We start from the raw sequence: 23,143 nt of genomic DNA, 5'->3' as shown, positions 1-23,143 counted from the left end.
TCAGGTACTACATTTCCCAGACTCCCTTGCAGCTGGTTGGACCATGTGACTAGTCCTCACCAATGGGATGGAAGGATCAGTAATGCATGCCAACTTGTTTATGTATCAGGTGCTCAATCATTCACTTCCTCCCTCTGCCCCTCCTGTCCCCAGACTACCAACTATATAACTCCAGGATGAACCCAAGGACACAAGCTGGTGGAGCCGTAGGATAGAAGGAGACTAATGCCCTCAGCAACCACCCAGAGGGGGAGTGTCCCAAGCATGAACATCCATCCTGGACTCCCCATGAGTGAGAAATGCATCGCTACTGGGGAAAGCCATTAAAATCTTGGTGTGATTGCAGCAGTTAGTTCATCCAAGGTCATTCACTTCCCTCTTGGGGTTGTTAGGTAGATGAAATAAGGTTATGAAAGCAAGAGACACTTTTGAAGAAGCAAGCAGCAAATGATTAAAATTCACTCCTAAAGGGGTGAGGGGCAGGCACGTGCCTGAGCCGATTATGGCCTGGGTTTATTTGGGTTTCTAATCAGCAAGTGACAGTACACTCCCAACAAGGTGGGAGTAGGCACACATCCCAGCAAACTGTGCAACCGGGGTCTCTGTGTCATCTTTTTTTTTTTCCCTCTTTGGCCTTTTTTCTTCCATAATGTTGTTTCTCCTCCTCTCCTCCGCTCCCCTCCCCTCCCCTCCCCTCCCCTCTTCTCTTCTCTCCTCTCCTCTTCTCTTCTCCACTGGGGATATTGTTTCCTTCTGGCTGTCAGGCAGGGAGAGTTTTTTACTTTATGTGGTTAGGCCCCTGTGTGTTATAGTGCTGGAAGCTCATTGGGAGGGGAGCGAACTAAAAGGTATAGTGTGTCCTGTGTTGTTTCTTTGATGTTTCCTGTGGTTTATCATGGTCATAGCATGTTCTCAGCATGTTTACGTGGTTTGCTTTTATCCTTTTTACTCTTCACATCTCACTTTTCCTACCCTAACATTCAGTGACGCTTATCTTTGTCTTGCAGCGTGCTCTCTTACTCAGGATCCCGCTTGTTTATGTGGTCCTTTCATCCTCTGCTCACGCCTCACTTTCTTACCTAGCCGAATACGGTGAGCATAGTGGCTTGAATAATGTGGCCCCAAAAAGGGTATGTCTACTTCCAAATCCCTGAAAATTTTTTTCTTTTTTTTGAGACAGAGTCTCACTATGTCACTCTGGGTAGAGTGCTGTGGCATCACAGCTCACAGCAACCTCCAATTGTTGGGGCTTAAGCGATTCTCTTGCCTCAGCCTCCCAAGTAGCTGGGACTACAGACACCTGCTGAAATGTCCATCTATTTTTAGAGATAAGGTCTCACTCTGGCTCAGGCTGGTCTTGAACCTATGAGCTCAGGCAATCCATCCACCTCGGCCTCCCAGAGTGCTCTACCTTGCCCAGCCTCAAAATCCCTGGAATCTTGAGTATGACCTTATTAGGAAAAAGGATCTTTGCAGATGTAATTAAGTTAAGGATTTTGAGGTCGTCTTGGATTACCTGAGTGGGCCTTAAATCCAATGATAAGAGTTACACGAGAGACAGAAGAGTAGAAGCCACAGAGCCGCAGCCACAGCAGGGGAGGCAGAGATTGAAGCCATTGAAGATGGAGGCAGAGATTAGAGTGGTGCGGCCGTAGCCAAGGAACCCTGGGGCCGCCTCAGGCTGGAGGAGGCAAGTGAGGATCCTCCTCCTGCAGGGATGTCCAACCTGTGGCCCGAGGGCTGCATGCAGATTATTTGAGGCCTCTTTCGCTTGCCTGTGGTGTCTGATAGTATGCACAGCCCTTTTCCTTTGTTCATCAGCTTTCATTAGGGCTTGTGTATTTAATGTGTGGCTAAGACTACTCTCAATTTTCTAACTTGTGGTAGAGAATTAAAAAGATTGGACACCCCTAGAGCATTCAGGGAAATGGGGGAGAATGAATGGGCCTGCCCCACTTTAATTTTGGATTTCCTGGCTCCAGAACTGTGAATAAATTTTTATTGCTTTAAAGCACCCAGTTTGTGGTAATTGGTCAGAGCAGCTGTAGGAAACTTACAGAGTGAGGTACGTGCCAGACCCAGCCCAGGGTTCAGCATAAAGAAGGCACTTGGTAAATGATGATTTAAAAAAACAGTCAATCTTTTTATGACTTGATGGTTCCCTCCCAAGAGATAGGGTCTCTTGGGAAATGGTTCTGCCCAAGAGAAGGCACTGTTCAAAGCTAACTTGTTAACTCTCAGAGAAGATTCTGGTGAAGCTCCTAACAACATTCACACTGAGAGTAAATGTAGACCTTGAGCTTTGCAGGAGCAACCTCATTATTTATGGATGACAGATGTACATTTTCATTAATGTGTAACAAAAGAGATAAAAAGCCTCCCTCTGCCAAGCCTTTCTGAGCACCTGCAGGAGGTGGCTCCTGGACCACCTCCCCCACCCTGGAGGCAGCTGAAGGATCCGTCCGTCTTAGACATAGCACAAGGCCCTGGTGCAGCCTGAATCCCTGGCTCAGAGTTAGCAAGGCGAGGCAGGAATAGGAGGGCCATTCGGAGCCTCATCCCAGGCTGAGCTCTGAGAAGCGGTATTGCCAGCTTAGATGGAGGGAACAGGGGAGCTAGAGGCTCTGGAGATGTCTGTCCGCCAGGTTCACTAGTTACACGTGGCTGTTTAAATTTAAATGAATTAAAATGAAAAAATTAGATCTTCACTCACACTACCCACATTTCAAGTGCTCAATCGCTATGGGTACCCAGAGGTTGCTGTGTAAGTGAAAATGTATAAGACATTCCTGTCATCACAGAAAGTTCTGTTGGACCATGCTACTCAGACAAGAAGAAGCAGGAGTTTCAGCTCTGTCAGTTACCAGAATTGTGACCCTGGACAATAAACACTTTGTCTTTGCCTTAGTGTCCCCATGTATGACCTGGGGATAATCATAGAGTTGGAGAGGGAAGGGCCTGGGGGAAAAAAAGGCAAAATTATTTTCTATCTCCCCAACTTTCAGGGAAATGAAACCTGTATCCCTGCCTCAGGTCGGTGGTCTGGAGGGGCAGAGAATGTCCCTTGTTCTTTGTGCTACAGGCAATAACTCAAGAGAATTGTCTGGGCGAAGGTCTCATAGCTGAAGATGGTATTAATGTAGGCAGAGGTCACAAGACTGTTGCGGAGGCCACAGATTGTCTTGCCCCAAGATGGATTATGTAATCAGAACTTTTAAAAGCTCTGTGCTTCTGCTCAGAAGCAGTAATTTGGATTTGAGAGTGTTGTCTACCATTTTCCTCCTTTGCTGGCAAAGTAATAAATTTCTCTTTCCTTCTCCTCAAAATTTTTGTCCTTCTTTTTCTGATGAGGCTTTGGGGGACAAGTGCCAAGCTTTTGGTAACAACAGTCACTACTTTATAGGGCCAGAATCAAATGAAATAGATACCTTAGTCCAATTACTTAGAAGAATGCCCAGTACACGTTGCCGCTCAGTAATTGACAGCTCTCATGGGTGGAGAAATAATCTTTGGAAGAGGAATAAGACAAGAATCTGGCATAGGCATCAGGGGGGCATGAGCTCCAGGCTGGGTTCTGACACTCATGAGAGGCTGTAGGGACTTGTCTGAGTTCCAGTCACTGTACCAACAGAGCTGTGTGGCTTTGAGCAAATTACCTCACCTCTCTGAGCTCAGATCCATCACCAGTAGAATACTGGTGTTTATCTTATCAGAGCCTATGCTTCCAGAGGGGGAAAAAATGGGGCAGAAGCCATTAAAAGGCTAATATTCTTTGGCTCTAATCCCTGCTTTTAGGAATCTGTTGGAGGGAAATAATCAGAGAAGCTAGCAGAGACTGACATTCAAGATCATCGCTAGAGAAGAGCCAATAACAGCAAAACCTAGGAAGTAGCCTAAATGGAGCCTAATTAGTAAGCTAGTAAAATACAGGTTATGTACAGAGCCATGAGACACTACTTTGTAAAATAATATTACATAACTGGGAAAATTTCCTATTTAAAAAGAGAACATATTTAAAACTATGTAGTATATTCTTAGATTTGTTTCTAGAAAGCATGTATATCTATCTTTAGAATATAACCCACCAATATTTCAACAGTCATTTCTTCTTTGGGATGTTGGGCCTTGACTGACTTTTCTTTTCTCCTTTTTACTCTTTGTACTTACCAGATTCTCTACAGCTTATCTCAATTAGTTTGTAAATAGAAAACATTACTCATGCAGAAACTGATCCTGCAGGCCTAGAAGATCTCTACGAGCCCTTTGAGGGCTGATACTCCAGGACTCAGCAAAGGATATTCACAGAATAACCTGATTATAGTCTCTAAGTTCCCCCTGCCCTGATGCTGAGAGGCTGAGAGGGGTGGGTCACTGGGACCTGGGAGCCTGTCCTGCCCGTAACCACTGGGAGCAGCTGTGAAGAGTGGGCTCCTAAACCTTGTCAGAGGAAGAAGAGTCACAGAAGGCTAGGATGGGGACTTCTTGTTTACTCCTGATTACAGTTTGGGACAAATAAAATTTTTTGCTTCCAATGAGATATGAAGGACTGTTCAATCTTCCTACTAATTTAAGGAAAGCAAATTAAAACTGGGATGAAAGATTTTTCACCTAGCCAGAAGACACATCTCCCCTCCCCTCCCCTCCCCTCCCCTCCCCTTCCCTTCCCTTCCCTTCCCTCCCCTTCCCTTCCCTCCCCTCCCCTCCCCTTCCCTCCCCTTCCGTCCCCTCCCCTCCCCTCCCCTCCCCTTCCCTTCCCTCCCCTCCCCTCCCCTCCCCTTCCCTCCCCTTCCGTCCCCTCCCCTCCCCTTCCCTTCCCTCCCCTCCCCTCCCCTTCCCTTCCCTCCCCTCCCCTTCCCTCCCCTCCCCTCCCCTCCCCTCCCCTTCCCTTCCCTTCCCTTTTTCCTCCTCCTGCTCATCCTCCCTCTTCTTCCCTCTTCCCCTCCCTACCCCTGCTCCTTTCAACAGAGTCTCACTCTGTCCCTGGTTAGAGTGCAGTGGCATCATCATAGCTCACAGCAACTTCAACCCCCTGGGCTCAAGCCATCCTCCTGCCTCAGCCTCCTGAGTAGATGGACTATAGTCACCTGCTACGACAGTCAGCTAATTTTTCTATTTTTTGCACGATGGAGTCTTGCTCAGCTCATGCTGGTCCTCAACTCCTGTGCTCAAGCAATCCTTCCACTCTGACTTTCCAAAGTGCTAGGATTACAGGAGTGAACCACTGTGCCCGGTTGACACATATTTCTAAATTTAATAGCATCAAGTATTGGTGAAGATATGTGGAAATCAGCCACTCTCAGATACCAGCTGTTAGTACCAAAATTGGTATAGATATTCTGCAGAAAGGTATGAAATACATATCAAAATCTAAAAATGTAGAAACTCTTTGCCCTAGAATTTTGGTTTGGAAGTCTTAGCCTTTACTCTAAGGCAGTAATCAGAAATGTGCAAACTTTTTATGCAAAGACTATTTAATGAAGCACCGTTTATAGAACCCACGTTTTCTCAGCTCTAGCCAGCCAGCTGCTACAAATCAGCAACATTAATTTTTTTTTTTGTAGAGACAGAGTCTCACTGTACCGCCCTCAGTAGAGTGCCGTGGCATCACACAACTCATAGCAACCTCTAACTCTTGGGCTTACACGATTCTCTTGCCTCAGCCTCCCGAGCAGCCGGGACTACAGGCGCCCGCCACAACGCCCGGCTATTTTTTTGTTGCCGGTTGGCCGGGGCTGGGTCCGAACCCACCACCCTCGGCATATGGGGCCGGCGCTCTACTCACTGAGCCACAGAAACATTTTAGCTCAAGGGCCCTAACTTTCAGGCCCCCATATAAATTTCTGGGGGTTACCAGGGCATCTCCCTGTCGTCAGACCTGCTTTTTTTCTGACCTGCTTGTTGGGTCTCTTACCCAAAAGCCACACTTGCAGGCCTGGTATCTGTGTGCCCTGGCACACCCAGCCCTGTTCTCCAGCTGGCTTCCTGCCCTGGAAGCTGTTCACTGGGACCACTGCAAGGAGCTCCCTGTCTGTCTACCAGTCAGAGTCAGTCAGGAGAGATCAGGGAATCGGGAGAAGGGTCCCAGCAGAGTGAGGACAGCTATTCCTTTCCAAGCAACTTCCCTGAGGGTCTCTCCAGGCTGGGGCATGACACTCTCCTGCTGATGATGGACACAGGCCCCTTCCCTTATCCAGGGCTATTACACTACTCCCTATGGTTTCCTGTCCACACCTTTGTCAGCAGTTACAAAAATCTCCCCAGATTTCCCAATTTGAAACCTCTGAATTGGTATACTGGTAAATTAGCTCTCCAAATAACAAAAACCCTGATTTGTGGTGTTTGTATATTTCATTATTGTAAATACTCCCATCACTGCTGTGAATTTCCAGCTCCTGATGCTTTAACAACTGGCTTGCAAAGGCCAAAACAAGGCAGTGTGAGCCAGCCTTGCACACCAAGGGACCCTGGCTCACATAGGAGTCTCCAGCCCCCAACTCTGCTATAGATGGCTTAAGAGCTGATAGAAATTTTCTGTCTATGGGGGTCACCACCCAAGGCCACAGCTAAACAGAGGCGAGGAGAACCACGAAGGTGGCACTGCTTATGTTCTGAGTTCCACAAGCACCAGCAGAGTCTCACTCTGTCCCTGGTTAGAGTGCAGTGGCATCATCATAGCTCACAGCAACTTCAACCCCCTGGGCTCAAGCCATCCTCCTGCCTCAGCCTCCTGAGTAGATGGACTATAGTCACCTGCTTTCTCTTTTCAGGGTTCAAATCCGGCCTGGTGCAGGACTAGACATTACTATCTGTCATGTCTTCTGCTTCTATGGTCCACTCATCCCTGTTCCCTAGGGCTGTCCTCATACTCATTTGATTATAGACACAATCTCCCTCACACCTGTCAGTTCCTCCAAACTGACCTGTGAGTGTGAGTGTGGTGTAGTTCTGGGGCGGGAACTGAAGCAGACCCGCTGATGAGCAGAGGCTGATGCACACACGCATGTGAGCGGGCCCCATTCCTGAATCTCCCACAACACGGCTTAGATGAAACCTATCGTGGGTTAGCCGTGCAATGGCAATCGTGCAATCTTTTTAGAGAAAACCTTTTATGGCAGGGAGAAAAGATTGCAATATTCTGTTACAAGAAAAAGCGAGTGTGTTTTTTTGTTGTTGTTGTTTTTTTCCCCCAAATATGAAAGCACAACAGCAAACCTCTGAGATTCTCTGTTTATTCCTCGGGGTGCTACAGATGTGACAGTGAATGAGAACAGTCACAGTCCCTGATCTCGGGGAGCTGGCGCTGAGCTGGGGAGACACGTTAACAGAGGAAGCACTTCATGAATAAATGCTAAAGCATGAGGAGAGGAGGCGCTCTGAGGGAGATGCGCTCTGGGCTTGGAGCATGTTGGGTCGAAGCCTAGACCTGGCCCAGGAGGATGAAGAGGGTGGCTTCACAGTGGATGGGGTGGAGGAGGACTCCCCTGGATGGAATCCCATGGAAGGGGAAACGCTCCCCAGCAGGGAGGACGGGGGCAGCGAGTGCTATGGGAGGAGTGGGCAGTGTGTCCTTCGTGTGTGTGTGTGTGTGTGTGTGTGTGTGTGTGTGTGTGTGTGTGTGCCTGGAAGCACAGCACGCTCTCACAGCAAGCCTCCTGAAGCGCGTCTTACCTTCTCCCCGCACGGCCACACTGTCCAACTTTTCTACAGAGGGAAATGGGGAAAAGCATAAAAAACCCAACCTTACTGCTCAGACAGGAGCACTCTTTATTTATTTATACTCCTCCTTGTTTCAAAGAGGACTTTCAAGCTGCAGTTGCAACAATCGTTAGAATTATGCTAACAGCATCCCAAGCTAAAATAGCTTGTCATTAAGCAAAAAAATGAGGTCAAGGGAAAATAGAATAGAAGGAGTCAGAAGGAGAAAGGAGTGAGGTGTCCCCTCACACCGCAAGGGACAGCCTTGTCTTGTTCTTTGTCATGTCTTGTCTTGCCATTTAATTCTAATAGTGACATTTAATTTTCCTGTTCTTATCCTTTGCCTTCCAAACTCTACCAAAACATATTCCATCGTTAATTCCTCCACCTTTTGTTACTCTCTCTCCCCCTTAAAATGCATCATTTTCTTTGCTGTTTTGTGTTTTTGCCGTTTTAAAAATTCCACATCTCTTCCCCATAGAGAAGGGCCGTGTCTGATTCAGTGCGGTGCGGTGATGTATTGAGAGCCTCCGCGTAGTAGGTGCTCAGCTGCCCGGACCCAGGCGACCCACATCCTTTCTCTGTAGCACTCAGCAGGGGCTCAAGAGCCAGTTGCCAATTTGATTTATGGGCCTTATTATTCCAAGTGTCGGGAGAGAATAGATATTGATTACAAAGGGCGTAAATAAATAAGTGGATGCATAATCTAGAAAGGGTTGTAGACTGAGGTGAGGGGTTTGTAAAGCAGCTGAAGCAGATGTTGTCATAAACACTGGTCCTCTTGAAAACTGTTCCCATGGGAGTCATGGGGCAACCTGGGGGCAGGGGTGGGCTGTGCAGTCAGTGGGCATAGCTTCATCTCCAGGCTCCATCATGGTACATGCTAGGACAAGACCTTGCAGACCCCTTTGCCTTCTGCTTTCTCAGAAGGAACAAAGCCTTTTGCTGGCATTGTGGAGAGGAATGCGTGTGTGTATGGTGCTTGCATATGTGTATGTATAGACAAATGTATGTGGTATCTGGCTGCCCTGGCACACAGTAGGTGCTTAATAACCAAAACTACCTTCCTATATTACTGCCCTTCTATTCCATTTGTGCAATAATGTGTGACCTGATAATATGATAGATAAACCATCTCTAGATTCCCCCATAACACGCCATAAAGTGCAGAATTTTCAATTCTCACTGGTGTAATACAACCACTATTACCAACAAGAGTAACAGCCCTCCACCTTTAAATCGTAGTGTGCCAGTTACTATGGTTGCATAACAAATTACCCCAAAACTAGTAGCGTGAAACATCCGCTACTTCTGCTCATGATTTTATGAATTGGGAATTCAGAAAGCGCCCAGAGCAGCCTCCTTGTCTCTGCTCCACTGCGTGCAGGGCCTCAGCTGGGAGACTCGCAGGCTGGGGGCTGGGGATGTCCACAGGCTGGTGCACGTCTGCTGAGACATGCCAGCTGTTGGCTGAGACCTGGGTTGGGGGTGTCAGCTGGAACACGTGGCCTGGACTGGTTCCAAGGGAAGCGTCTAGAGAGCGTGCCCAGTGCAAGCAGAATCCCTGTCCTGACAGCTTTGGCAGTCCCACAGTGGCACCACTGACACACTCTATGGCTGAGGCAGTTCCGAAGCCGCACCCGGGTTGAAGAGGAGACATAATGCCTCTCTTGGTAGATTAGTGTTGACGTCTCATTGTGAAAAGAGCACACGGAACAAGATGTATGTTGAGAAATGCAATCTCAACGCCATGTGTCAGGTGGCTTAGTTGATCGCTCGTTCCCCAAAGCACTAGGGTCTAGGTACAACGATCTCCATTTTAGAGATTCACAAACTAAAGCTCGGAGAGGCAAAGTAACTTGCCTTGGCAATTTATTTAATCTCTCTGAACTTCAGTTACCCCTCTATAAAATAGGTAGAAAAATCTCTACCTCAATAGATTCCTGCGGACCTTCGGTGTTACTACCTTAAGGAGCTGTTGGAAGGTTGGAGTCCAAGAAGGTGTTTGGTGATCTCATGCCCCATACTAATGTGAAGTGCCAATATGACCACTGTGGCACCATTATTTCCTTACCTTCTTCCCTGGCCGTCTGTCAGACACAACCCCACAGCCTGAAAGGATCTGGGTTTTCCTCCACACGCCCTTGAGAGCGAGGCTTGTACACCTTTTGGCCGGGGCTCACTTAGGTGCAGCAGGAGCTCTCAGAAACCCCCTTCCTTGCCTGTTCCCATCTTCTAAGAGGAAAAGACCCTTACAAACAATGTTAATATTTGTTTATAAGTTCCAAATAATGCTTAGCCCTTAATAACTAACTCATTTAGCGCATTAGGAGCTAGTAGCCCGCTGGTCATACTTAGTGGTGGCCATCAGCTGCCCTGTGTATCTCTCTCCCAGGGGAGCAGGAGGGAGGACCAGTATTTGAATTACTTCATGGGCCCCGTGAAAACTCTTCTGGCTCTTGAATGGACCAAGGATCATCCTTGGAAATTTACTCTTCTGAGAATCAATTCCAAATCTATTTCCTTCATTGTCAACCTGCCTGGAAGGTCTGAGGCTGGCCTTAAGAGACCCTCTTGTGCTATGATGCTCGTTAAACGGTGTACTCTCCTGTTCATACGTGGTGTGATTCAATTAGGGACGGGGTGGGAGAAAAGTGTCAGGGAGGCCCGAATGGTGGCCCTCACTTCATGCCTGCTGGATGCCCCCCAGTGGCTGGAGCAGGACTGAGGGAGGTGCTGGGCTGCAGCAGGGATGGCAGGCCTGCACCAGTCTTCTTGCGGTCAGGGGCACTCGGGGTGACCTCTAGAACTTCAGGTGGCAGGCAACTCTATAACAAAGGTGAGTATTAATGTCTTAGAGCAGCCTCAGGGTCAACAGGAACAGCCAAGCCTGTGCAATCTGGAAGACCCAGGTTTGAATCTGGCTCCAGTCCCCAAAGCAGACCAAACCTGGGACCCATGACATCATGCTTCTGAGCCTCAGTTTCTTCATTTGATCACTGAGTGAAATGAGAGGCAGAGATGTGCTACTATCCTCCAACATCGTGTCTGGCACGTAGGAGAGGCTCAGTATCCAAGTTTGTTTCTGTTGCTAATTTTTCATCCTTACAAAATCCACAGAGTGACACCTAGAAGCATTTTTTTTGGGGGGGGGGAGCTTACAAATGCTGATGTTCATCTGTCTTAGTGACAGGAACAAATCTCTACCCATGTGCCCAAACTATATTTTGACAATCTCTGGGAGACCGTCCAGCAGACCATGGAGTTCTCACTACTCCCAGCTTCAGCTCAGTGGCTCCTTAAAAGGTGGGTTCTCTTCCTTTGCTGTTAATCCCCCCATTTCTAACCCGTATCACTACCCTGAACAAAGTAAGTTTTTAAAACTCCAATAACACACACGAGAAAATTAAGGCCCAGAGAGGTGCCATGACTTGTCCAGGGGCTCACAGCACGTAAGTCCCAAAGGCAGGAGGGGTTAGCACCTCCGGAGTGGATATGCCAGGGGTTGGTGACAAGCCCCACCCCTCCAGCTCAACTCCTCCTCTCTGCCCCACACCAACAAAAGGAAAATGATTTCCCATTCCTGGCTTCTCTGTCAGCCCAGAGAGACTGAGTGAAGAAGAAATATTTCCACACATACCAGGCTGGCCTTCTGCTGTTTGTCAGTTTTGCTGTCTGTGATTGTCTGAAATCAGTTTCCGGTGAGACTCTGGGAAATGCAGGTACGGAGGCCCGGGTAACAGCTGCCATCTTCAGGCCTGGGTACCTGCTTTCCCGAGTCTGTGTCTCAAGGCTGTGTGCTCAGACATGACCATGTTTGGGCATAGAGGCTCGTCCCAGATGGGGACCAAGGGCTGCTTCCCTGGAGACAGGCTGGGACTTTCTGCTGGATTTCTGTGGCCTTTTTTCGGGTGGGAGTTGGGGGCCAGGCAGAAAGAAACTGTCTGCCAGCCAAAAACCCACAGGGCACAGGGAGACTGTGAGTACTGCACCCGAGAGCACTTTGGGATGTGATTTCTGCAAAGACTGTGGTGAAGGGCTGGAGGGAGAGTTGCGGGGAGAACGGCCTGTGATGGGGCAGAGATGAGGGCAGGTGGTGGGAACTCACTTCCCTTCGGGATGTTCGGTCAGGATGCTTGGCCTGTCATCTGCTAGTCACAGGGGGATGGGAGGTGGTTTAGTGGCCAGATCATTGTGGTAGCTCAGTAACCTGGCCCTCCAGGTCTCGGCTTCCAGATCAGTCTTGGCCCTTGTCACCAGTGGGGAGTGGGTGGAGGGCAATAGAGCAGTCCAGATTTCTGCTCCCAACTTTCAGGATAATCATAATAATAGCTAATATTTATCAAAAGCTGATACTGGGCCAGACACTGGGATAAATGCCTTGTCCTCAATATATCATTTGATCTTTATCAGAACTTTCTGAGGCAGGTACTGTTATTCTTATTTTTCAGTAACTTGCTTGCTAGGTGGCAAACAGGATTTGATACCACATTCAATGAGCTCAGAACCCTCCCTGCCCCATACCCCACCAAATTCTTAAACACTTGTCTGTTCTTCTAAGGAAAAGGTTGTCAACCCAATTATCAGGTCACACTGGACGCTCCAAAATCTCGCCTCCTTTTACCCTCTCATCTTCCCTAAATCTCAATTGGAAGAGATAGCCCAAAAGCCCAGAGATATTTAGAGGAAATATGAGGAAGTTCTCATATTGAGGAAGTTCTTCTCAAAGTCTAACTTAAATTCTTCCTGCTGTAACTAAAACTTACTTTTCCAAGCCTTGGAGGACACCAACAGTTGCCATTCTTCCTCCTGACTGAAGGCTCTCACTTGGGATAATGAACCCCAACTTCTAGCCCAAGTCTTATATCTACATAGGACCCCACAGCCATTGTCAGGACTCTACAAACCCACTCACTTGGTGTACGCAAATAGCCTTATCAGAGCCCTATAGACAGGTGGACCCTTAACAAGTCTGTCCAGATTCTCTGTGATGGGCAAGTCTCCTTTTTCCTTTCCTCCTGAGTTCCTGGGACTAATAAAACCAAGGTCCCTCCTTCACCTGCCTCAGGAATCCTCAGGGGTCTGCAAAGACATAAAAAGTGGAGGAGCCCCTGGGAAGTGGGGGCTGCTTATGTAGGAAGGGGAGCCCCCACAAGCATGCACCAACTTCCTCAGAAGAGATCAGGTTTGTTGCAGGCACTGAGCCAAGGTTCTCTAAGATGGGGCTCCCCAGTGCCAAAGTATTTGTGTCTCACAGTCCCTGGGGTGGGGGCCAGGTGCCAGTGACGCCTGAAAATCCTGGGGAAGCAGGCTACTGGGGCCTTTTGTGCATCTCCAGGTGATTTGGTTACTTTAAACAGACAAAAAAAAAAAAAAAAAAAAAGAAAGAAAAGAAATTTACCAGAAGGCTAGGACAGCTGGCAGTAAGTGGGAGATCTCAGGAGGGTCCAGAGTTGGGTGGCTTTGTGGCTGCAGGAGGCATGGATAGAGGGGCTGTTTCACACCCCTGAGTATCAGGGGCCCAGGAGGGGCGGGCAGGAATCTTTGCCTGCCTTGGTGTGGGGTACAACCAGAGGGCTACAACCAGAATAAGGGGGAAAGAAGGAAAACCACCAGTGATTTCTCCCATTCTGCTGTGGCCCAGGTGGCTTCAAGCCTGCAGGAAGAAGGCAGCTGCTGAGGTCATCCCAATGTCTTCGTTCTTGATAAAAAACCTGAACGTGGGAAGCCTCCTGTCCTACCAGCCTATGGCTGCCTTCTGAGGTCCTCCTCTGCCTTCTCTGCCTTCTCTGCCTGCTGCCTAGCCCAGCCAGCCCGGTGGTGAGACTGTTTCTTGACAGAAATTCTCCCAGTTTCTCTCTAAGTGTCCTGGGAGAACGCATGGCTGATCCACCTGTGTTACTTGTTCGTTGTATTAGTTTCCTATGGCCCTCGTAATAAATGACATAAATGTGATAGCCCAAAACAATAGAAATGTAATCTCACAGTTCTGGAAGCCGGAAGTCCAAGATCAGCAAGAAGACCCATGGTTCTTTGCCCCCCTCCAGCTCCCGGTGGTCACCTGTCCTCACTGCCTGGGTCCACCCAATCTACCCTAATCTCTGTCTCCCTGGTCATATCACTTTCTCCTTTTCTTCTTCATCTAATCTCCCTCCACCTCCCTTTTCTAACGACCCTTGGGTTTACACTGTGAGTCTTCATGAATAATCTAAGATCATCTTTCCTTCTCAAGATCCTCAATCGCTTCTGCAAAATTATTGCCATATAAAGTAACATACAAGGAGAGTTGGACCTTAATAATTCCATGGCCTAGAACATGAATATCTTGGGGTCATTACTGCACCTATCACACCCTGTGACCTAGAGGAAACCACTTTTCCTGTCTGAGCCAGAGGTTCTTCATCTGCAATTGCCTCTCAGAGCTGATGGAGGCTTAGGTGGGGTCAAAAAAGCCCTCTGGAAGTTGCAAAGCTCCACGTGTAAGAATGAGGTTGACACTTGATAACCCTCCACTCACACCTGTCCTCCCTTCTGTGGATTACTGTCACCTGAGCTAATCTCACTTCTTTTTTTTTTTTTTTGTAGAGGCAGAGTCTCACTTTATGGCCCTGGGTAGAGTGCCGTGGCCTCACACAGCTCACAGCAACCTCCAACTCCTGGCCTTAAGCGATTCTCTTGCCTCAGCCTCCCGAGTAGCTGGGACTACAGGCGCCCGCCACAACGCCCGGCTATTTTTTGGTTGCAGTTTGGCCGGGGCTGGGTTTGAACCCGCCACCCTCGGTATATGGGGCCGGCACCCTACTCACTGAGCCACAGGCGCCGCCCTAATCTCACTTCTTTTTGCCTCTGTGACCCTAGAAATGACTGCTGCCCCCAGTGGACATGGGGAAGAAGCTGGTGATGGCCCAGAAGCGAGGAGAGACTCGGGCCCTTTGCCTGGGTGTGGCCATGGTGGCGTGTGCTGTCATCACCTACTACATCCTGGGCACGACCGTGCTGCCCCTCTACCAGAAAAGGTACTGAACCTTCCTGACCTGCACCCCCAGCTCTCCCCTAAGTGTCTGGAATCTGTCAGGAACCCCAGCCTTTTACGTATCCTCCCCTATATCCCCATACCAGGCAGAATGGTTGAGACAATGTTCCTTCTTAAGTTCAAGGGTTCAAGGTGGGATGGACTAAGGGAAGGTGAGATAGACTAAGCCCCCATAGTCTGAGATTCTGGGACCTGATAGTAAAAGACCCAGGCTGTCCTTCTCACAAAAAATCTGGCGCAAGTTTAATCCCAGGAGGAATCAGAGAATGACAGATGTTTATAGCTCACCTGCATCATTCTCTCCCTTCTGAAACCTTCTTGTCAGGGGGTACCCAGCCTCTTATGAATATCTCAAATGATGGGGAGCTCACTATCATCCCAAGCTTACCATTTCATGTCTGGGCTTTCCTGGTAAGTAGGCAGTGTCTATATGGAGCTGACATCTGCTTCCCTGGAGCTCTGCTGAGGAATCTCAGAGAAGGTTCCATGCCCTTTCTCCTTGACATGTCTACTGCTCAAGGTTTTAAAGAAGAGCCATGAAATTCCTGATTCATGTTCTATTTGAACAAACACACTTAGTACTCTCAGCCTGTCCCTAGAACGTCTCACCCTCCTCCGGGCACGCTCCAGCTGTCTGGCAGTGGGCCCTGCAAGATAAAAGGGAGGTGATTCACAATTGATTCACTGACACGTTGTGAGCCTGTTGGCCTCTCCTGGGCCTACTCTGTCCTTGTCCTCACATTTTACATCACCAGAGTGACAGGCTGGACTCTCGGCCAAGTGATGTATCATTCCGCACCCATCTCTATCATCTTCCCAGCCTCAGATCAGGCCCCTCTGACACCTGCTTCTTTTAGGAGAAAGAGCACAGATTCTGAAGTCACTCAGACCTAGATTCAGAGGCTGTGTGGCCTCTGACCTTTCTGAGCTTCTCTTCCACATCTGCAAGGTGAAGCTGATGTGCATAAGAGTCTCAGGCCTCACTGAGCAGAATCACTTCTGAGAGCTTCCTAAAAAGTGCCAGGGCCTGGGCCCAACCACCTGAGACATTCTAATTCACTTGCTCTGGGGGTGGTTTGGACGTGGGAATCTTTTTATAAAATCCCCAAGTTTATAGATGAGTAGCGGGGTTGAGAACCATCTGTGAGATGATGTCAAGCCCCCCCCTCAAGCTCTGATATTCTGATTGCTCCCTCTGGGGTCAGTCATGGCATGCCTATGGCAAGGTGAGGGTCCCAGCTTTGGGTCTCTTTAAAAGCACCTAAGAGATGAGGGGCTCAAACCAGGTGCTGCAGGTGTCACTCAGTTCTGAAATGTGTGTGTGTGGTCTCTGCAGTGTGTGGACCCAGGAATCTACGTGCCACCTGATTGAGACCAACATCAGGGACCAGGAGGAACTGGAAGGCAAGAAAGTGCCCCAGTACCCCTGCCTGTGGGTCAACGTGTCAGCTGTGGGCAGGTGGGCTGTGCTGTACCACACAGAGGACACTCGGGATCAGAACCAGCAGGTACTGAGCTGGGAGGATGGGTACATATCCTCGTGTCCCTGGCGGGCATGTGAGCCTGCCCCTAGCTGTCCCTGTCTCCAGGGCTAGGAAAGATTAACTCGCTCGTCCAGATTAACTCACAGCTGGAATGAGGGTGGGCCAACCCCAGAGCCCCCGTGCTGGACTCAGACAGACTTGGGTTCAAATGCACCACTAACTGGCTGTGCTACCTGGTGTACCCCTCAGCCACGCCACACCTGTTTCCGCCTGTGTGAAGTGGGATCCTAATGTTCACCTTGTGGTGCTGTGCTGCGGTCAGAGGCGCTGGACCGTGCCAGGCTCGGCACTGGGGAGAGAGTGGGCGCTTGGGGAAAAGCAGCTGGCCCCATGGAGCGGAAGCCCTGGGACTCCCCAGGAAACCGGGAACCCGGGGCTGAAACAACTTCCATAGACATTCAGGCAGTATTCCCGTTCTCACCTCCCGGCGTCTCACCACCCTCCCCCTTAGAACCCCAAATCCACCATCACAGCCCTTCCCAGAGGAAATATCCATGGGCTCCTCTCCTTCCTCCCTCTCTTCTTTCCTTCTCTCTCTCTTCATTCCTTCTTCTCTTCCTCCCTCGCTCCCTCTGTTCACCAGCAGTGCAGCACTTCCTATGTCAGGGTTGTAGGACTTGGGAGCAGAGAACTCATGCATGAACAATACCTAATGTGGGGGAGCAGGGCTGGCACCCTAAAGAACAGAGAAAGTCACAGGGGTTAAATAAGAAGACAGTGTTTTCCAGCTGGCCATGAGGTGAGGTACGAGTATCACAGAGGCATTTGAGTGAGGCTCCTAAAATCAGTCCAGGTTCCTCAGGAGCCTGAGGCACTTGCAGGGGGTGCACATGAAAAGGGCGAGCGTGGAAGGGGGAACGCATGGAAGGAGTGCACGTGGAAAAGGGGCCACACACAGAGCAGGGTGGGATCTGTACCAGCTGCACCTGAAGGGGGTGCCCATGGAAGCGGGGTATAGAACGAGGCATGCGGGGCATAGGCAAGGGCTGGGTGGGGACGGGGAGCAGAAGGCTGACTGTAGAAAATGACCCACGTGGAGTCTACCTAGCTGGAAAGGGTAGAAGGGCAGACTGAGATCTGTTCCCTTAGGACCTAGGGGACCAAATCATTGAACTGGGAGCGTGTAAGCTGGGACCTCTCAACTCAGGTTGTGCATTAGAATAACCCGGGGATGTTACAAACAAAACCAGGGTCCTCTAGCAGACCCACTGAAGTGGACTCTCCAGGTAGAGATCAGTTTGTGGAGCTCACAGGTGACTCTAAGATTTGGAATCATTGCTGTGAGCACCTGGAGTCCCGGAGGCAGAATCAGAGTGGTACCACTCCGCCGGAGACAGCCAGCAGCTGCGAGGGTTCAGGCACTACACAGAGAGGCTGAGACCACCTCTTTGATGGAGATGTGGGCCTGCAGTGGGGGGCGGGGTTGCTGACAGTCAGAGTTTGGTGGCTGATGGGATGAGTAAGGGCAGGGAACCTGGGGTGGGGTGGAGGCTGTGGGACCACAACAGTGCTGGCGGCTATCAGGCAGAAGTGGGCCTGGGCAGTGCAGGGTGGCCAGACCCATGCTGTCCTAACTACCATGACTAGCCCTGTGAGCAAAGAAAGAACCTCAGGACTCACCCAAATTAGCTCAGACTCATAACCCCTGCCTCTTCTTTGACATTAGTACCATTAGTTGTTGCCACGGTCACACAACTTAAAACTGATGGTTGAACCCAAGCCTGTCTGGCTCCGTAGCTGCACCTTAGCTTAAGGGGCTGTTACCCAGGTCACAGGCAGAGACACTGGGGACATTGGCCCAGGCCCTCTCGCTCTCAGCTCAGGACTCTGGATTATAGACTACTTAGGACCCTGCAGTGGTCAAGAACTCTGAGTACCTTATTCCTCAGGAGGCAGCTTCTCCCCAGCCTCAGCTACTTCCTGGCTGGCTGCGGACCTTCGTTTGAATGCAGCACACCATTTTTCAGGCTGTCAGAACCATACTGCAACCCTCCTCTGTGACACTGGACTGAATGTCACCAAGGCAGACAGCTTTGGGGCTGGGCCTTCCGTCAAATCTTAGGAGTAACAGGCCGGGGGTGGGGGGCCGGAACCTGTGGCTCAGTGAGTAGGGCACTGTCCCCATATACTAAGGGTGGCGGGTTCAAACCTGACCCCAGCCAAACTGCAACAAAAAATAGCTGGGTGTTGTGGCAGGTGCCTGTGGTCCCAGCCACTCGGGGGCTGAGGCAAGAGAGTCGCCTAAGCCCAGGAGTTGGAGATTGCTATGAGCTGTGAAGCCACAGCACTCTACTGAGGGTGATAAAGTAAGACTCTGTCTCTAAAAAAACAAAAAAAAACAAACAACAACAAAAAAAAAACAGGCCTGGGGAGAAGCTGGCTCAATGCTTGCCATTTGGGTCTCATTTTTATACTTCTTGATCTTGGACATGATTTCATTAAGTGCAGGAAGGCATCATAAAATCCTCAAAATTAAGGGCATAAGGAAATCCCACATTCCTGGGTTCCACCCCAGTGATTTAGAGTGAGCAGGGACCTGTGCAGCCCCGCAGCTATTCTGCTGCAGGTGGTGGCAGGGACCACACTTGCAGAATATTTCTGAGGATCACACCGGCAATATTCAGTCCTCCCAGCACAAAACAGGGATAAAACCAGGCATTGTACTTTGTGCCATTTTTGTTGAACTTCCAGCTGGGCCTCATCTGAGCAGGCCAGAAGTTTCCTAACAATATTGATCAGTGTCCAAATTAAATGTGTATCATGCTCTGCCCACACGAAGCTCTTTTGTGCACTGGCTTTCCTTTGGATCCCAGTGTCTGATACTGGCTTGCCAACATATTTTGTTGGGTTCACAGAGGGTGATACCTCAAAGCATTTCAATTGGAATTTTTGCCCATATTTTCAAATTGTGAGAGTTCACATTAAAATTAGGTTTTCTGCCTTCTCTTGAAATGTGAGCGGTCTGACAATCCAAGCTGAATCTTCTGGCTGGCCTAGTCTCTGTTGTCCAGAGGGAGTGGTGACTGCTAGTCTGGACGCAGATGGTTCTTTCTATTTCCCCAGGCCTCGCCACTCCCTGACAATTTTCCCTGGCACCGAGGCAAGTGTCATTTGGCACCTGTCATCTCATTGCCTTGCTTGCTTTACTCACTTTACATACTGGAGTCACACAGGCAGCTGAGCACATGCCCTCTGCCCCGAATACACGTACAGACCCCACTTGGCCTGTATCACCCACTGGTTTCCTTAGACAAGTATGTTTGGAGTCCTTCTTGAATGGTAGCCTTCGAGGACAATCTTGCTATTAACTCATTTAAGTGATGAAGATACCAGGGCTCAGAAAGGGTGAGCAATTTGTCTAAGAGCTTAGAACCAATAGCAGCAGAGCCAGGACTGGAATGAGGGCCCACATGTCCAGCTGTGTGCAGTGTGTCCACTGAACAGTTCAGGGCCACCATCCACAAAAACCACACAAATGAGAATGCGCCCTCCAGGCCAGTGCACTGCGCAGCCTGCCAAGCTTTAGGCCACAGTCCTGACTCTCATCCAGAGGCTGGATGCCGAAGCTGGCGTTTTCCTTTATTCCATCCATCCCGGGTCCTTACCCCTGGGTCCTGAGAAACAGGAACCTTCAACCTCATGGATGCTACCGCTTCTCCCCTACAGTGCTCCTACATCCCAGGCAGCCTGGACAACTACCAGACGGCGCGGGCCGACGTGGAGGAGGTCAGAGCCAAATTCCACAAGCACCAGGATTTCTACTGCTTCTCAACGACTCAGGAGAATGAGACCAGTGTGCTATACAGGCGCCTGTATGGGCCCCAGGCTCTCCTCTTCTCCCTGTTCTGGCCTACCTTCCTGCTGACTGGCGGCCTCCTCATTATCGCTATGGTGAAGCTTAACCAGTCCCTATCCATCCTGGCGGCTCAGAAGTAGACCCGTCTAGGCCACACCACGGCCTGGACCACAGGGCACAGGGTGGGACCCCAGGGCTGTTCCCTGCTGCCATTCCCATGACTACCCCACCTCCCCCCCTGCTCTTCCCTTCCACTCTACCCTGTCTTCTTCACCTGGTTGACCTTTGGGGAATCCTTTTGTTAAGTCATTTCCTGCTCAAGAATATGCAATGGCTCCCTAGTGCCTTAGAGGACACAAGATGGCCAGTTACAGCTCTCTAGTCAACTGACTCATACTTGTTTCCGACAGTGTCACTGTGTACCCCACAGACAATGATGATTGTTACCTCTGTGCCTGTGTTTTCTCTGTTAGCTCAAAAGGGCTGCCTATCCCACCCAGGAAGCTGTCCTTAGCAAACCTCAATTCTTTCTTTGAATCCCATAATAAAAACAATAGCAGCTCCCCTTTATAGAGCACACTTAGATGACTCCTGCTTCTCAGCATTCTAAGGGCTATACCCAACATATTCCAACATGCAAGATAAAAACAGCTTTAAGGAAATAGACCAAAATGTATCAAAATTTTAACAATGGGGTGGTGGTTAATTTTAACTTTCTCCCATATTCTCCTTTTTATTTTTAGTATTTTTCTAAATTGTCAATAATAGGCAGGTAGTATTGTTTATTTTTAATCAGAAAAGCAACGGTAGATGCTATTTTGGAAAATGTTGAAAGGGCAAATTCTGCTCATGGGTCCAGGAAGGGGTCTAGGCTCCAGTCAGAGATAGTTGAGAACATGAAATCATGGGAGCCTTCTCTGGAGGAAAGATGATCGCACAGGCAAGGATTTGTGAATTGCATTGAAGGGAAATACTTGGGTGCTGAGCCTGCGGGGGAAGTCTGTCTCAGACTTACCTCTACCAGGGCCACTCCAAGACGTTTTCCTTGAGCAGTGATTCTCAAGGTGTGGTCCCTGGACCGGCAGGATCAGGTTCCCAAGCAGACTTGAGAAGATACACATGCTCAGGCCTCTGCCCTGGTCCTACCGAGGCAGAACTGCGCATGGTTGGGGGCAGTGCTGTGTGTCTTAACAGTGGTGGCTGGGGATTCTGACAGCACACGTTGAGTGTGAGAGCCACAGTGTAGGGAATAATTGCCCTGTCACCAGGCTTTTCATGGTAGATAAGTGACTATTCCACAGGTGAGTCCTGAGCTGGGGGCAAAGTGAGGCTGGTCTCCCCCAAGTTCCTTCAGGCATTGCAATTCTGAGACGCAGTCCTTGGTTTTGAATCCTTTCTCTACGTATGCCAGATTTCTTCTGTCTGGTTGCTAGGGGTTATTTTTGTCTACAATATAGGGGACTCCTCCTTTTCGGTAGTTGGGAGGGCTGAATGAAGCTGTGGCACTTAGTATGTGTTCAAAATGGAAGCTGTTGTTAATCAGGGTCGTAAGTCATGACTACTCAGAAACTTCTAGATAAAGTTATACTAACGATGCGATCAAACACATGCTGGTGCGTATTTATTATACGCCTGGCACCATGCTGAGTAGTTTTGCCTTGTAAAACTTCACAGGACGTGAGATGCTAATGACCCTGCCTCGTGGATGAGGAAAAAGGATTTAAAACAGTGGTGAAGAATGTGGATCTGGGATGTGTACTATCTGGGTCACATATACAACCCTGCCATTCATTAGCTGGGTGACCTCATTTGAAAAATAGGAACTGGTAATCTATCTTCATTATAGGAGTGTTGCTATTAAAAGAGTCATTATGTAAATTTCCTAGGACAGTGACCAACACATGGTAAGTGCTATATAAGCCAACAGGGAGACACAAGGCTCTAAAAAGTAAGTGGCCAAGGCTCACTCAGTAAGTGAGGAGCCAGATTGGCACCAGCATCTGCCACTTGCTGTTGGGGAGCGTGATGTACCCCTGCACCCTCCTCCAGTTTCTTACCTGATGGACCTTAGTTCCAAAGGGAGGCAGTTCGCTTTCCCCTAGAGTTTTTCCCTTCTGGGGTCAGAAAAGCTCAAGTGTCCTCTGAGCCTTTTAAGAAAGTCTGAATTGTCCTATAATCCCAGCACTCTGGGAGGCCAAGGTGGGTGGATTGCTTGAGCTCAGGAGTTTGAGACCAGCCTGAGCAAGAACAAGACCTTGGTCTCTACTAAAAATAGAAAAACTAGCAGGGTGTTGGGGCGGGCACCTGTAGTCTCAGCTAATCAGGAAGCTGAGTCAGGAGGATCGCTTGAGCCCAAAAGTTTGAGGTTGCTGTGAGCTATGATGACACCACAGCACTTGAGCCACTCACTCTCTCTGGGTGACCGAGTGAGACTCTGTCTTACGAAAATAATAATAATAAAGAAAGTCTGAACTGCGATATTGTACTATAGTTCTGTAAGTTATTTTCATTGGAGGAAATAAGGTAAAGGGTCCATGGGATCTCTGTATTATTTCTTACAACTCCATGTGATGTCATAATTATCTCACACTTTTAAGTTAAAAAAAAAAAGAAAGTCCAAAATAAGAGTCTGACTTAAAGTTTCTACTTTGCACATGGTTTTCATGCATCTACATTTGGGACTAAAATACATGAAGCTCAGAATATCCAAACAGCTCCTGCAGGGAGAAACATAATGCTCCTTTAGAAAAATTAGTATGTGATGATGTCTCGCCCCCACCATCTTGTGCATTATTAATGAGGACTGTCATTTGCTTGAGACAAATGTCTTCCTCCTGTCAACAGAGACTGGCCTTCTCTCAAATGCCGTACCTGTCTGCTGTTCACAGAACCTCATGCCCAGGATGAGCGTGAAATAACGGGCATTTAGGCATGAGGGAGTTAGACACCGTGAGTAAGTGTTGTGTGGAATGATAGCTGTCTGGGAGCAGAGAGCCCCGCTCAGTTCCTAACAAACTGCTCTGCTAATGAGTGTGCTTTCAGCCTTTTCCTTTTCCTCTCATGAGCCAGTGATTC

At 49.0% G+C, this 23,143-nt stretch overlaps 2 protein-coding genes across 3 annotated transcripts in view; one reads left to right on the top strand and one right to left on the bottom strand.

Moving 5' to 3' along the window:
* The window catches only part of KCNIP1 (potassium voltage-gated channel interacting protein 1), a 396,149-nt gene that overhangs the window by 352,745 nt on the left and 20,261 nt on the right, over positions 1 to 23,143 (bottom strand). The gene's annotated exons all lie outside the window — the stretch shown is intronic.
* On the top strand, positions 11,267 to 20,637 carry KCNMB1 (potassium calcium-activated channel subfamily M regulatory beta subunit 1). 2 transcript variants are annotated; one of them, XM_053567057.1, is made up of 4 exons: positions 11,267 to 11,417; positions 14,554 to 14,711; positions 16,065 to 16,236; positions 19,939 to 20,637. In XM_053567057.1, exons 2-4 carry the CDS (start codon positions 14,578 to 14,580, stop codon positions 20,206 to 20,208), a joined length of 576 nt encoding a protein of 191 aa, XP_053423032.1. In that variant the 5' UTR covers positions 11,267 to 11,417; positions 14,554 to 14,577; the 3' UTR covers positions 20,209 to 20,637. The 2 variants fall into 2 exon arrangements, with proteins under 2 accessions (XP_053423032.1, XP_053423031.1); XM_053567056.1 differs by having other exon boundaries at positions 11,267 to 11,674.

The sequence above is a fragment of the Nycticebus coucang genome, chromosome 17 (assembly GCF_027406575.1).
Source record: "Nycticebus coucang isolate mNycCou1 chromosome 17, mNycCou1.pri, whole genome shotgun sequence".
Lineage (NCBI taxonomy): Eukaryota > Metazoa > Chordata > Mammalia > Primates > Lorisidae > Nycticebus > Nycticebus coucang.
This window is presented reverse-complemented; position numbering and strand designations above follow the sequence as displayed.